The sequence below is a fragment of the Symphalangus syndactylus genome, chromosome 1, assembly GCF_028878055.3.
Source record: "Symphalangus syndactylus isolate Jambi chromosome 1, NHGRI_mSymSyn1-v2.1_pri, whole genome shotgun sequence".
NCBI classification, from domain to species: domain Eukaryota; kingdom Metazoa; phylum Chordata; class Mammalia; order Primates; family Hylobatidae; genus Symphalangus; species Symphalangus syndactylus.
In genome coordinates, this window is record NC_072423.2 from 128420611 (window position 1) to 128436778 (window position 16168).

The 16168-nt window shown below is 45.1% G+C and overlaps 1 protein-coding gene across 2 annotated transcripts in view; it reads left to right on the forward strand.

The window, feature by feature from the left end:
* DYNC1LI1 (dynein cytoplasmic 1 light intermediate chain 1) overlaps positions 1-16168 on the forward strand; it is a 134136-nt gene that overhangs the window by 71158 nt on the left and 46810 nt on the right. The window contains exons 2-5 of one of the 2 annotated variants that reach the window (XM_063612642.1): positions 9252-9387; positions 15042-15151; positions 15409-15868; positions 16080-16153. In XM_063612642.1, coding sequence (XP_063468712.1) covers positions 15723-15868; positions 16080-16153 — 220 coding nt within the window. In that variant the 5' untranslated portion in view covers positions 9252-9387; positions 15042-15151; positions 15409-15722. The remainder of the gene's footprint in view (positions 1-9251; positions 9388-15041; positions 15152-15408; positions 15869-16079; positions 16154-16168) is intronic. The other variant, XM_055284683.2, reaches the window with a different exon arrangement.

A 16168-nucleotide genomic window follows, 5' to 3' on the forward strand; every position in this document is an offset into this window, starting at 1 on the left:
GTAATCCAAGCACTTTGGGAGGCTGAGGGGTGGATAGCTTGAGCTCAGGAGTTCGAGACCAGCCTGGGCAACATGGTAAAACCCTGTCTCTACTAAAAATACATAAATTGGCTGGGCGTGGTGGTGCGTGCCTGTAGTCCCAGCTACTTGGGAGGCTGAGGTAGGAGGATGGCTTGAGCCCAGGAGGCAGAGGTTGCAGTGAGCCAAGATCACACCACTGCACTCTGGCCTGGGCAACACAGCAAAACCCTGTCTCAATCAGTCAATCAACAAATCAATAAAATAAAAATTGGAATGGAAATTTTATGTGGGTTCAAGAAGGATTTCAGTGAGATAACTCAAGAAAGAATAACCAAATACTGTAAAGTAATAGAAGAAATTCCTTGAAATTTTACCACACAGAAGGGTCAGGTTAGACACATAATAATTTGCCTTTATTTTGAGAGGCTTTTCGGTAATTAAGAGGCAAAGCAAGCTATTTAACACTCTTGCCCCTTGGTTTTTTTCTAGTAGCTTAACTATGAAGTCCCTTCCAGCTCTAGTATTTTATATCCTAGAACTCTAAGCATTTTTGGAGAGCCTAGAATTCAGATCAGCTTGCCAGGGGTGCCCTGCTCCTGGCAAAAAGAGATAATTAAGCTGGGAGGGCTCAGAATGCAGGGGACAATTTTAAAGATGTAATGAGACCTAGAGCTGGCAGACCAATTAGGAACCAGCTGGAGCAGTAACAGGAGGAATGCCATGAATGTCATTGCTGCTGATAAGACAATGACTGTTCTGCCTTCCTTGATAACAGCAATGTTCAGGGAACAAGTGTATTTACCTTGTAATTAAGTGTTGGGTTATTTTGAATTCTACTTTAATAGTTATCTCATTGCCTAGTAAAATTGGATGACAATTAAAATATATACTATAAATTCAATGTTATTTTTGAATGAATTATTATAACAGTATTATGGTTATGTTTTTTAAAGGAAGAGTCCTTTTTTAAAATTTTATTTATGTACTTACTTATTTTTTGAGACAGAGTCTTACTCTGTCGCCCAGGCTGGAGTGCAGTGTTGCAATCTCGGCTCACTGCAACCTCTGCCTCCTGGGTTCTAGTGATTCTCCTGCCTCAGCCTCCTGTGTAGCTGGGATTATAGGCCAGCGCCACCATGCCCAGCTAATTTTTGTATTTTTAGTAGAGACAGGGTTTTACAGTGTTAGTCAGGCTGGTCTCAAACTCCTGACCTCGTGATCCACCCACCTTGGCCTCCTAAAGTGCTGGGATTACAGGCGTGAGCCACTGCACCCGGCCAAGAGTCCTTGTTTTTTTAAAGATATGCATTGCAATATTTATAGATCAAATACTATGTCTTGAATTTACTTTAAAATAATTCAGAGATGGAGGAAGAGGGAGGAAGGCAAACTAAAGATTGGCCATGTGCTGATAACTACCAAAGCTGAATGATGGGTATGTGGGGTTCATTATATCACCCTCTGTACATTTATGTTTGAAATTTTCCATAATAAAAAGGGTAGAAGAAAATAATAGTAAAATAAAAAGCTTCAGAATTAGCTCCTTTTCTCAGTTATCCATTCCTGCAGAAATCCCTCTGACTCCAAGTCCCATTGCTTGCCTGCGGCATTTTCCCAGTCTGTTTGCACGCCATCTGGTATGAAATGATTTGCTTGCTATGCAGTGACAAACTTTTAAACCAATGTTGATGTTGATTTCATCAAGTTAGAATTCTAAGAAGTTTTCAAAGGAAACTGGAATTTTCCATTCTTTTAGGAAGGGAAACTATCACAACCCCATACTGGACAGACCAATAAAGCATTTCTTATAGAAAAACTGAACACACACACACACATGTATATACATATATATATATATATTTTTTTTTTTTTTTTTTTTTTTTTGAGGACTCTTACTCTGTCACCCAGGCTGGAGTGCAGTGATGCGATCTCGGCTCATTACAACCTCCACCTCCTGGGTTCAAGCGATTCTCCTGCCTCATTCTCCCCAGTAGTTGGGATTACATGTGCCGGCCACCACACCCAGTTAATTTTTTCTGTATTTTTAGTAGAGATGGGGTTTCACCATGTTGGCCAGGCTGGTCTCGAACTCCTGACCTCAGATGATCCACCCGCCTTGGCCTCCCAAAGGGCTGGGATTACAGGTGTGGGCCACCGCGCCTGGCCTGAACTTACATTTGTTAAGCACCTACAGTATGCCAGGTACTATTTTAGTATACTATTTTTTATTTGATGAAAATTGATTTACTTAGAAATAGATATTATCATCTACCTCTTAGAGAGGAGGAAGTTTGACCTTGACAAGGTCACATAGCTCACCAGGATTCCAGTTCATAGAAGGATAAATCCAAAGCTTATGTTCTTTCTATTGTGTAACCGTGTTCTGCATTCAGTGATACGAATGTCCACCTGGAGGCTTGTTAGAGATGAAGAACCTCAGACCCCACCCCAGTCCAACTGAATCAGAATCTGCACTTTTTTTGTTTGTTTTGTTTTTTTGAGACAGTCTTGCTGTCTTAAAAAACTGGAGTGCAGTGGCAGGATCTTGGCTTACTGCAACCAACCTCCCCCTCCCAGGTTCAAGCAATTCTTGCCTCAGCCTCCTGAGTAGCAAGGACTACAGGTGTCTGCCACTGGGCTGGGCTAATTTTTGTATTTTTAGTAAAGATGGGATTTTGCTATGTTGGCCAGGCTGGTCTCCAACTCCTGGCCTCAAGTGATCCACCCACCTCAGCCTCCCAAAGTGCTGGGATTACAGGCATGAGCCACCACACCCAGTCCGTATCTGCATTTTAACGAGGATCCCAGGGTATCTGTGTGCACATTTAAACCATTTAAAATTGATAAACTGTGCACTAAAAAATAGCCTTATACATTTATCTCAAATAAAAATAACAGTAAACATTTCTGCTAACATCTATTGAGTTCCCGCTATGTGTCAGATTTGTGTGGTTGTTTATTCCTCAGAAGAACTCTATTAGAGTTGAGGAAACATGCTTTAGCATTTAAGCAGCTCCAATGACACAGAGCTAGTAAGTGGCAGGAGTCTAAATTTGAACTCACCTTCATCTGATTCTGGAGCATGGACTTTATAACCCATTACCCTTACCACAAACATTAAATCCAAACATTCTGTATCATCTAAATAATGCAAATTAACTGCCGTGTTCCTCAATTTAACATTAACATAATTTGATTCAAGACTTAGCTACAGGCATGGTAGCTCACGCCTGTAATCCCAGCACTTTGGGGGGCTGAGGCTGGCAGATCGCCTGAGGTCAGGAGTTCGAGACCAGCCTGGCCAACATGGTGAAACCCTGTTTCTACTAAAAATACGAAAATTAGCCGGGCGTGGTGGTGGAAGCCTGTAATCCCAGCTACTAGGGAGGCTGAGGCAGGAGAATCACTTGAACCCAGGAGGTGGAGGCTACAGTGAGCCGAGATTACACCACTGCACTCCAGCCTGGACGAGAGCAAAACTCTGTCTCAAAAAAAATCTATCTATATATATCTATATATAGAGATAGATATTTACATATATTTATATGTATTTCTATATCTATCTATATATAGATATTTACATATATTTATATGTATTTCAGATATATTTATATCTATATATTATATTGATATATTTTTACATACATATTATATCTATATTATATTGATATATGTTTTTATATATGTATATCAGGGTGAAAATTTTACATATATATGTATATATCAGACTGAAAATTCCAGTAGTTTATCTGGATAGTCCTCATTTACCAATAGGTGAACTGAATATAGGATAAAGCTGACCCCTCAAAACAATACTGGGATTTACTAAGGAAGGATCATAAAAGACGAAGTGCTTCTGGATTCCACTTTCACATTACTAGGCAACTTTAACTTTTTGTTCCCAGTAGCAGAAAGTTTAGGATCCTTAGAATCTCCTTAAATATCTTCAAATAAACAACTTCGTAACATTGTATGGTGTAAAAGAATGGATTTATTTTGCTTATAAAAAATTCCCACTGGGCAGCTCTTTCATTCTCTTTCCCGTGTGGGAAAAAAGAAACATACATAATGTTTTGGTTGGTGGAGAATATAATAGACTATAATTCTAGGCTTACTTTTAGTAAGAGCACCAAGAAGTCATAATTAGCTCTAAAGTAGACTAAATTGGTATGAATATGAAATCACCTACAGCTACAAAAGATAGCACATTTCTAAAAATACCAGAGAATTATATTTTTTCCCATTTTTGCCTAACACAGAGCCTCCAAAGAAGAAAAACTTAATTACCTTTGTGACCTAGTGTTGGCAGATCTCAATCTATAAAATTAGTTATTAAATATCTTTTCCTTTAGGAAGCAAAGAGGGCAGTAGAGTGTAACACTGGAAATCTGAGAACTAAGCGGCATTAAAATCACTAAATAAAGGTAATGGACTTGAACTTCGGAGTATTTGATTACAAGAAAATTAGATCCTCCAAAAATATGTATAATAAATATACAATTTACATTAGTCAGTGGACCTTTTTCTTTCCTCTTTTCAGTGGCAAAGAATAGATTAAAACAATGATAACTAAGCACCCTAAAATTCCTATCTGTTTAGTATTGAAAAATGTGTAAGTAGGTAATTAAAACACTTAGATGAAGAATGCTTCCAGCCTAAAAGACAAGTGTCTTTGTTTTCCCTGTGCATCTCACTTATTGCCCACTCAAGCTGCTGTATGAGTTGATTTTATAGGTTACTATCCTTCCCTTCATCATCCATTTTCCAAGAATGAATATGGATATTGTGGTGAGAAGTTCAGTCTGAAATAAAAGGCAATTCTACTATTACCTTATCCTGGAATTAAAAAATATATATTCAGAGAGGGTTATTTCTCAATGATACATATCTAAGCCAATGAGAAACAATTTCTTGGACAGGCATGGTGGCTCACGCCTGTAATCCCAGCACTTTGGGATGCTGAGGTAGGCGTATCACCTGAGGCCAGGAGTTCGAGACCAACCTGGCCAACATGGTGAAACCCCGTCTCTACTAAAAATACAAAAAAATTAGCTGGCACGGTGGTGCACTCCTGTAATCCCAGCTATTTGCGAGGCTGAAGCAGGAGAATTGCTTGAATTCGGGAGGCGGAGTCTGCAGTCAGCTGAGATTGAGCCGTTGCACTCCAGCCTGGATTACAAGAGTGAAACTCCATCTCAAAAAAACAAACCACAACAAAACAAAAATTTCTTCATAAAATTTTGTCCTAAAGTATACTTGGATGCACACATGCACCACCAGTACTTTTTTTTTTTAAGAAAGGAGGGATTTCACATTAGATGTAAAAATAAAAGGGCTTTTTTTTTTTTTTTTGAGGTGGAGTCTTGCTTTGTCACCCAGGCTGGAGTGCACTGGTTTGATCTTCGCTCACTGCAGCCTCCACCTCCCAGGCTCAAGCGATTCTCCTGCCTCAGCCTCCTGAGTAGCTGGGATTACAGGCATGCCCCACTATGTCTGGCTAACTTTTGTATTGTTTGTAGAAATGGGGTTTTGCAGTGTTGGCTAAGCTGGCCTTGAACTCCTGGCCATAAGTGATCTACCCTCTTCTGCTTCCCAAAGTGCTGGAATTACAGGTGACAGCCACTGCGCCTGGCACTTTCTGGGGGTTTCTATGAAAAAACAAACACATCAAGAAAGTCTATTTCTACTTTCTCTTAGGTATTTCTCCACCTCTTTGTGCTAATGTGTCCGGAATTGGTGGGTTCTTGGTCTCACTGACTCCAGAAATGAAGCTGAGGACCCTCGCAATGAGAGTTACAGTTCTTTTTTTTTTTTTTTTTTTTTTTTGAGACAGAGTCTTGCTCTGTCACCCAGGCTGGAGTGCAGTGGCGCAATCTCGGCTCACTGCAAGCTCCGCCTCCCGGGTTCATGCCATTCTCCTGCCTCAGCCTCTCGGAGTAGCTGGGACTACAGGAGCCCGCCACAATGCCTGGCTAATTTTTTTTGTATTTTTAGTAGAGATGGGGTTTCACCGAGGTCTTGATCTCTTGACCTCATGATCCGCCCACCTCGGCCTCCCAAAGTGCTGGGATTACAAGCGTGAGCCACCGCGCCCAGCCAGCGTTACAGTTCTTAAAGGCGGCGCATCTGAAGTCGTTCGTTCTGATATTTGGATGTGTTCAGAGTTTCCTCCTTCTGGTGGGTTCCTGGTCTGGCTGGCTTCAGGAGTTAAGCTGCAGACCTTCCTGGTGAGTGTTATAGCTCATAAATGCAACGTGGACCCAAACAATGAGCAACAGCAAGATTTGTTGCAAAGAGCAAAACGACAAAGCTACCATAATGGGGAAGAGGACCCCACCAGCTTGCCACGGCTGGGTCAGCAGCCTGCTTTTATTGTCTTATCTGGCCCCACCCACATCCTGCTGATTGGTCCATTTTACAGAGAGCCGATTGGTCTGTTTTACAGAGAGCTGATTGGTCTGTTTTGACAGGTTGCTGATTGGTGCATTTACAATCCCTGAGCTAGATACCAAAGTTCTTCAAAGTTCTTCACGTCCCCACTAGATTAGCTAGATACAGAGTGTCAGTTGGTGCATTCACAAACCCTGAGCTAGACACAGGGTGCTGATTGGTGTGTTTACAAACCTTGAGCTAGATACAGAATGCTGATTGGTGTATTTACAATCCCTTAGCTAGACATAAAGGTTCTCCAAGTCCCCACCAGGCTCAGGAGCCCAGCTGGCTGCACCCAGTGGATCCCCCCCAGGGCCGCAGGTGGAGCTGCCTGCCAGTCCTGCCCCGTGCGCCCACACTCCTCAGCCCTTGGGTGGTCGATGGGACTGGGCACCATGGAGCAGGGGGCGGTGCTCGTCGGGGAGGCTCTGGCCGCACAGGAGCCCACTGAGGGAGGGGCAGGCTCAGGCATGGCGGGCTTCAGGTCTCAAGCCCTGCCCCGAGGGAAGGCAGCTAAGGCCCAGCCAGAAATGGAGCACAGCGCCGGTGGGCTGGCACTGCTGGGGGACCCAGCACACCCTGTGCAGCTGCAGGCCCAGGTGCTAAGCCGCTCATTTCCTGGGCCGGCAGGGCAGGCCTGCCGCTCGGAGTGCGCGGCCCGCCAAGCCCACGCCCACCCGGAACTCCAACTGGCCCGCAAGCGCTTCGCAGCCCCGGTTCCAGCTCACGCCTCTCCCACCACACCTCCCTGTAAGCTGAGGGAGCCAGCTCTGGCCTTGGCCAGCCCAGAAAGGGGCTCCCACAGTGCAGCAGTGGGCTGAAGGGCTCCTCAAGTGCCACCAAAGTGAGAGCCCAGGCAGAGGAGGCGCCGAGAGCGAGCGAGGGCTGCCAGCACGCTGTCACCTCTCTCTAAGATATGATGTTCTGTGAGGGTTCACTTGATAAAAATCCCTAGGTGAGAAGCAAGAGGAAGGACAGGTCTGTAATTAGAGGGGCTGGTGACTGCGAAATGAATTAGATACCCATCATTTCATTCATTCTAAGGAGGTACTTAGAATGAGAAAAACATGACTCAAAGGAAAACAAATATAAGCAACCGTGGGTGTTTGCTCTCTCTTTAATGGGATCCCTGGTTGGGTCTGCTGGGAGAGACGGCTAGCAAGGACTCTGAAAATTCTAGCATTACCAGTTTGTCTCAAATGTCAGGAATGTTACCAAAAAAAAAAAAAGATTCATGTATTATGTAGAGGATGGGACTATTTAAACTCTGAAGTCCTTTTCAACGCTATCATTTGAATTGCTCAGAGTGAAACTTTAAGAGTCCACTCGTCTTGCTTACTTCCTTTTTCTTTTGATTTTGGCTTTTCAGCCAGCATTTATATCAACTGCGACTGCCAGCATTTAGCACCACGGGTGAAGCAGGTTTTATTTGAAAATCTGCTGGTGGCAGCCTGTGGAACTGATATAATAGGAAGCAGCCCAAGTGGTAGCTGCCTTGTTTTGGTTCCCAGAGAAGGAGGCATCCCCAAAAGAAAGAGGAAGTGGTTCTACAGTACCCGCCTCCAGACCTACGGAAAGTTCCCCTCCCAGTCAAACTAGTTTTCTGCAGAGCTCTTGTGTCTGTCCGGTGATCACTTTTCTTGAGATAGAGAAATACCCAATGTGACCTTGAGAAAGCTGATGAGTTTGCAGAGGACACTGGTCGACAGAGAGAGAGGAGAGAAGAGAAGCAAGCAGAGAGGAGAGACGTGTAGCTCTTGGGAGACAGGAAGCTGTAGAGAGGAGGAGCTGTCTCTCTTTTGGCTAGTGTTCCATTTCCCACTTACAGGCCCTGAGGCTCAGCTGAATTAGAAACCAAACTAAAAGGCAGAGCCATCTGGGATACAGCCGGGGAATCCCAGTAGGACCTAAGCACTTCCCAGATTTAACACGGTAGTATTACTGATGAGCCTAAGGAAGCCAAGGGCCTTCAGGAAAACATAAATCTATATTTATATAACTTGTTAAAACAGGAAAGGAGTGGGGTGTGTAATATACTTTTAAGTGATTTATATTTTTAAAATGGTTAAGGCTGGGTGTGATGGCTCATGTCTGTAATCCCAGTGCTTTGAGAGGCTAAGGCAGGAAGATGGCTTGAGTCCAGGAGTTTGAGACCAGCCTGGGTAACATAGTGAGAACTTGTCTCTACCAAAAAAAAAAAAAAAAAAAAAAATCAACCTGGGTAACAAAGCAAAACCCTGTCTCTATAAAAACTTAAAAAATTAGCTGGTCGTGGTGGCATGCACCTGTAGTCCCAGTTACTCAGGAGGCTGAGGTGGGAGGATCACTTGAGTCCAGGAGGTCGAGGTTGCAGTGAGCTGAGATCAGGTCACTGCATTCCAGCCTGGATGATAGTGTGACCTTGTCTAAAAAAAAAAAAAAAATGAGCTGGAACATGGTGGCACACAGGTATAGTCCTAGCTACTCAGGAGACTGAGGCAGGAGATTCACTTAAGCCCCAGGGCTCGAAATTACAGTGAGCCATGATCGTCCCACAGCACTCCAGCCTGAGCAACAGAGAAAGACCCTGTCTCTAAATAAATTAATTTAATGGTTAAAATATCATAAAAGAGAGCTCCTGCTTTCAGGTGTTGGAATGAAGAATTTTTATCTTCTCTTAAACACACACACACAAGCATGTGCACACGCGCCCACACACACACCCCCCATTCTGAAATTTTGGAACATTGGTAACAAGTAGGTTCATTCATTTATTCATATTTTCAGCAAATTTTTACAGAAGGCCTGTTATGTTCCAGGTACTAAGTGCTTGGGATACACTACTGAAGAAGATAAAGATCCTTGCCCTCACAGAGCTTGAGTTCTACTAAACAAGTAAATCCTATACTATGTTAGACGATACTAAGTGCTATGGAGAACAAAAAGGACAGCAAGGTAAGGAGAATCTGGAATTTCAGAGGTGAAGGGCCAGAGTGCAATGTTAAATGGAGTGGTCAGGATAGACCTCACTGAGAAGTTGAGAACGGAGCACACTCACTGCAGAAGAGGGAGTTGGCCAACTGGCTACCTGGGGGAAGACACTGGGATGGACAGCTCCTCACCTCCTTCAAGACAGAAGGAACAGTTAGAACGACAGCCTCAAAGCAAAGAGACACACAACATATTCAAGAAACAGCAGCGGGGCTGATGCGGCTGAAAGGGGGAAATGTAAGGGAAGAGTGGAACGGAGAAAGTCAGGTGGTGGGGCCAGATCCTGCATGGCGTTATGGGTCATTGTAACGTCTTTGTCTTTTCCTCCGACTGAGATGAGGAGCCACTGTTGGGTTTTGAGCATAGAAGTGACGTGGTCTCACTTACATTCTTAAAGGATCACTCTAGATGTTATGTTGAAGAGCCTTTTACAGTATTTAGGCAAGAAATGATAGCTCAGGTCAAAAAGCATCAGGGGAAGTGTGGTAAAAAGTTGGAGTGTGGGTATATTTTGAAGGTAGAGACAACAGGATTCCTCATGGATTCAATGTGTGGTGTGAGAGAAATAGAGAAGTCAAGCATGACTCAGGTTTTGGGCCTAAGCAACAAAGCAACAAGGAGTTGCTACCCAATGGGGAAAGCCATAGGTAGAAGATACTTTGTTCCCATAGGACAGAAGTTCAGTTTGGGGCATGTTGAGTTTGAGATATCTATTAGATATTGAAGTGGAGATGTGGAATAGGCAGTTGGCTATATTAACTTGGAGTTCCAGATGGAGCTTTGGGCTGGAGCAATAAATTTAGAAGTCTTTATCATATAGATGGAATTTAAAGTAGTTAGACTGGATGACATAACCAAGGGAGTGAGTGTAGAGAGAGAAAAGGAACAAGGACTGAGTCCTGGCCGGGCACGGTGGCTCAAGCCTGTAATCCCGGCACTTTGGGAGGCCAAGGCGGGTGGATCACGAGGTCAGGAGATCGAGACCATCCTGGCTAACACAGCGAAACCTCGTCTCTACTAAATATACAAAAAATTAGCCGGGCGTTGTGGCGGGCGCCTGTAGTCCCAGATACTCGGGAGGCTGAGGCAGGAAAATGGCGCGAACCCAGGGGGCGGAGTTTGCAGTGAGCAGAGATCGCGCCATTGCACTCTAGCCTGGGGGACAGAGCGAGACTCCGTCTCAAAAAAAAAAAGACTGAGTCTGGGGTCCTTGAACACTAGCAGTCAGAAAAATGAGTAAAGAAAAAGAGAATGGGAAGGAACAGGTACCAAGGGAGGAAAAACACAAAGAGAACATGGTGACCTAGCAGCGACATGAAGGATATCCAGAAGGAACGAGCAACTGTATCCTGTGTTGTTGATAGGTCAAGAAAGACAAGGATAAAGAGTGTACCATTGTATTACGCAACAAGGGGGTCACTGACAAGGGTTAGAGCAGTTTCTGTAGAGTCATAGGCGTAAAAGCCTGATTGAAGTGAGACATAAGGGCAAGGGGAAAGAGGAATTTAAGATAGCATAGAGAGACAATTCTTTTAAAGAGTTTTGCTGTCAAAGAAAGGAAAGAGGCACGGCGTGGTAGCTCACACTTGCAATCCCAGCACTTTGGGAGGTCGAGGAGGGCAGATCTCTTGTGGTCACGAGTTCAAGACCTGCCTGGCCAACATGGTGAAACCGTCTCTAATACAAAAATTAGCCAGGTGTGGTGGTGTGCACCTGTAATCCCAGCTACCCAGAAGGCTGAGGCAGAAGAATCGCTTGAATCCGGGAGGCGGTGGTTGCAGTGAGCCGAGATTGCACCACTGCACTCCAGCCTGGGAGACAGAGGGAGACCCTGTCTCAAATAAAAGGAAAGATATGTAGTAGTAGCTGGTGAAGGAGTGGGGTTCAGGGAAATTTTTCTTTCTTTTTTTAAAATTAGAGAATCAGGGCCGGGCGCGGTGGCTCATGCTTGTAATCCCAGCACTTCGGGAGGCCGAGGCGGGCGGATCACGAGGTCAGGAGATTGAGACCACGGTGAAACCCCGTCTCTACTAAAAATACAAAAAAATTAGCCGGGCGTGGCGGCGGGCGCCTGTAGTCCCAGCTACTCGGAGAGGCTGAGGCAGGAGAATGGCGTGAACCCGGGAGGCGGAGCTTGCAGTGAGCCGAGATCGCGCCACTGCACTCCAGCCTGGGTGACAGAGCGAGATTCCGTCTCAAAAAAAAAAAAAAAAAAGAGAATCAATAGTATGTTTGTATGTTAATGGCAATAATCTAGTGGAAATCAAAAATGATTATGTAGAGAAAGAAAGGGAATAATTGTTGGAACAATGTCCTTGAGTTGAGGATAGGAGATGGGTTCTAGTGCATTGAGAATGCTTTAGTATAAGAGTATGGATTATTCTTTCAATACTTAGCAGGAGGGAAGAGTATGAAAGTGCAAATAATGGAAGGGGGATAGATGTGTTAGTGAGAATTTGTGGAAGTTGCAAAGGATTCCAATAAGGAGAAAAAAGAACACATAACAAAGATTTAGAAATCAGAATGGCTTTGGATTTCTCAATGGCAACACTAGAATCTAACAGATAAGGGGGCCAAGGCTTTAAAAACCTAAGGGAAGATAGCTTATAACTCAAGAATTCTACACTTAGGCAAACTATTATCAAGTGAGGGTAGATTAAATGCATTTTCAAACACAGGAGGTGTGCTAGATATCGTTTGCCCCTTGAGATCCTTCTCTATTCCCACCCTGTGCTCAGGGAGGTAGACCTGCATGGATTGCTTCACTTGGGTCTCTTGCCCTCTGGCTTCTGGTTGAGTGTGGTCAAAGGGCGACACTGGTGGGAGACCAGGGGGCAGAAAGAAAGAGATGGATACTGTGTTCCTTTACTGAAGACTATAAATCTTGGTGGGCAACCCTTTCCTATAAGCTGCATCTCTCTCTGGATTCTAGTAAACACTCCTTCCTCTACCCTTTTCAGGCCTAAGGCTTCCTGCTGTTGCTAGTTCTGTCTCTTCACACTGTTCACACCTTTGTAAACAGTCCCTTCATTAAGCTTTCCTCTAGCACCCCCTTAAGAATGCCATTTTTTCTCTGGTTGACCTTGACTGGATACACTGGTCTCCAAAGACTTGCCAGTGAGCCTTTTTATCAAAAAACTATTAGGGGAACTTCCCCACTAAAACAAGAAGACACAAGATTGAGGCAAAGGGAATCTCCTGAACAATGGTGAAAGATCACAGGATGACAGCTGTGTATTCAGTTTCAGAATAACCAACTCAGATTGGAGCAGGCCAGGTTCTTAAAGGTGTCTTTAAGAAGGTAAAATTGTTAAAATACCTAACAAGGAGTTTTACACAGCTGGGACGGGAATTTGAAACTGAATTAAAGACATGGAAATCTAAGCAAATGAAAAAGAAGATGGTTGGCCGGGCGCGGTGGCTCATGCCTGTAATCCCAGCACTTTGGGAGGCCAAGGCGGGTGGATCACCTGAGGTCAGGAGTTCGAGACTAGCCTGACGAACAAGGTGAAACTCCGTTTCTACTAAAAATACAAAAATTAGCCAGGTGTGTTGGCAGGCACCTGTAGTCCCAGCTACTCAGGAAGCTGAGACAGGAGAATTGCTTGAACCCAGGAGGCAGAGGTTGCAGTGAGCCGAGATTGCACCAATGCACTCCAGCCTAGGCAATGGAGCAAGACTCCATTTCAAAAAAAAAAAAAAAAAAGAAAAACAAGATGGTTATTAATTTTAGATGTAAGAAAACATTGGGCAATAAAGAAAAAGCAATCATAGTATAGAAAACAGGTGAATTATAAAACAGCATTTATGCAACAAAAATTCCAAGGGACTGATGAATTATTTCCTTTTATAGACTTCCTCATAATATATAGCTTCCCTATATTTGTAATGTAGAGGTTTTCACAGAAGGTATTTACCAGAATAGCATCTAAAATTACCAGGACATTTATTTTAACACGATTTGGCCTAGGTCATTTTACAGACTAGATAGTAAAAAATCTCAGCTTATCTATAAACTTCGGATCTGTGTGACCTGGGGTAGGTTACTTAATTTTGCTGACCCTTACAAAGTATGAGGATTGCAAATACAACACACAGAATGCCTGGCACATAGTAGGCATTCATAAATGACTACTTTTGTCAGCCACCTTAATGGAAGAGTGCTGGATAGGGATATTATAAAACCACAAGGAATACAACTTTGACCTCAATTTAGGTGGTTAGTTGAGCATCTGGAAGTCATGAGGTGTTAGAAGCCTGACACTATTATAAAAGTAAACACTTCTCAGACTAAGCAAATATGATATGGAACTGACAACAAAATTGAGGGGAAAATGCTCTGAGGAAGATGACTGAAAGAATAAAGTATAGAGTAAATTGGCTTTCAGAGGGGCCAAGAGCAGTATACCGCTCTCCTTTAGAACAGAGACATAAAGACTCAGCTTATCCTGGGGGTCTCCATCCTGCTTTGTGCCACAGAAAGTGTAAGACTACTGGGGAGGATTCTGGTTCCGTTCCTAAGTATATAAACAACAAAATCAAAAGTTTTATTTTATTTATTTATTTATTCATTTATTTAGTGACAGGGTCTTGCTCTGTCATCCAGGCTGGATTGCAATGGCATGATCGCAGTTCACTGCAGCCTCGATCTCCTGGACTCAGGTGATCCTCCCACCTCAGCCTCCTAAATAGCTGGGACTATAGGCACACACCACCACGCTTGGCTAATTTTTTGTAGAGCCGGGGTTTCGCCATGTTGCCCAGGCTGATCAAGAACTCCTGGGCTTAAGCAATCTGCCCGCCTTGGCCTCCCAAAGTGCTGGCATTATGGGTGACAAAGAATTTTAGCTCCAAGTGTTCTTTAGGCCCATCACTTCTAGAGGTTGGTCAGATATTAATGGTGTGAAATGTAAAGAAAGTCATTGATAACAATTAATATGTGGTGAGCGCTTAAGATTTGCCAGTCGTTATTCTAAGCCATTTTACATGAATCATCCCATTTAATCTTCACAACAACTCTAGGTCGTTTTATCCTCATTTGACAGATAAGGAAACTGAGACTCACGGAGGTTAAGTAAATTGCCTAAGGTTACACAGCCAGTAAACTCGAAGGGCTAGACCTGAACTCAGATTTGCCAGCCTCCAAAGGCTTTCCAGACTTCTAACCGTAACGCTAATATACAGCAAATAGTCTTTAGTTGTGGATTTTCTCACTAGCATAACAGCATTGATCAGGCCATATTCTAGCAAGTGATTTTCAAATATGAAGTGATAGAGATAACATACAAAGGCCAGGCAATTTTAAGCAAATGCTCTTACAGGTGTACTAGGACAGAGCCTTAAAACCATTGACTCCTTCTAAACATGGAGTTCAGACATTCAAATACATTTACCTAGTAAAGTTCTAATAGGAAAGGAGTTATTTTAGGGCTAGTATAAGTCCATCCATGTATTCCCAGTGTCAACTGTGCTCGACGTAGTAAGTGTGGAATCAACGTCTAGTGACCGGTTAGATGACCCGCATAGTGGATCTTTTCAAATCTCACATGGAGGATCTCATACAAAAACATCAAGAACATTAAAGCAAGCCCTGACAATAATTTTTTTTTAAATAACAGTCTATTTCCAGGGTAAACAATTACTTCGTCACGCCGCTGCTTAGGGGCTTGGAGAACCTGCTTCTGATGTGGGTCCAGGTTGAGGAACACTTCGCCACTTGAGAACGCAGGTAAAGTCCAGAAATCCAGGACCACAGCAATACTCCAGCCCAGGGTTGCAGGGCAGCCTCTTTACCAGCCGGGCGACCCATTTCTATCTTGGCGCCGGCGAAGCGCCGGTTTGGGCGGGGGACCGCTCTCAGCCTGAACAGTGGGTGGGCCGGCCATGACAAAGCAGGAATTCCGCGCAGGCTGCAGGGTTTGGGGACCTGTCTGAAGGGTGGGAGGGAGCACTTTTCACCTGACACACCTAACCCCCCTGCCGCAGCCCAGGACCGCGGATGAGCGGAAGGAAAGCGCTTCAATACTGTCAGATCACTGGACTTCAGCTGCAGCATAGCGGCCCACCCCGCCGCCAGCGTACGCTCAGCCCCTCCGCGCCGGCCAGGCAGCCACGCACGCGCAGTCCGTTCTCGCTAGCTCCTTCAGTCCCGGCCCGGCCCCGGGGCCCCGCCCCCGCAGGCCCCGCCCCGCTCCCGTGCGCTGAACGCCCCATATCCGGGTTCCCGCCGCCTCCACCGCCGCCGCCTCAGCCGCCTTGCACATTTAGTCTTGCCGGGAGTGGTGTGATTCCCGACCAAGATGGCGGCCGTGGGGCGAGTCGGCTCCTTCGGTTCTTCTCCGCCGGGATTATCCTCGACTTACACTGGCGGCCCCTTGGGCAACGAGATAGCGTCGGGCAACGGTGGCGCCGCGGCAGGCGACGACGAGGACGGGCAGAACCTTTGGTAACGACTCCACCCCTCCCTCAGCCCCCGCTGACTCCCCCGGCCTTGCGCGGACGCCTCGGGCTCCCGTGCCCGCTGGAGCTCGGCGCTGGGCCCGGCCACTGCGTTCCCGGCAGCCCCATCCCCGGCGCGCTGAGGCCGGGTCCGTCCCTCCCGCGCTGCGGCTGCGGCTGCGTCCTCCTGCCTCACCGTACGCCTTGCTTCCCGTTAGGTCCTGCATCCTCAGCGAGGTCTCCACCCGCTCTCGCTCCAAGCTCCCTGCGGGGAAGAACGTGCTACTGCTGGGTAAGAGTTCCCTGC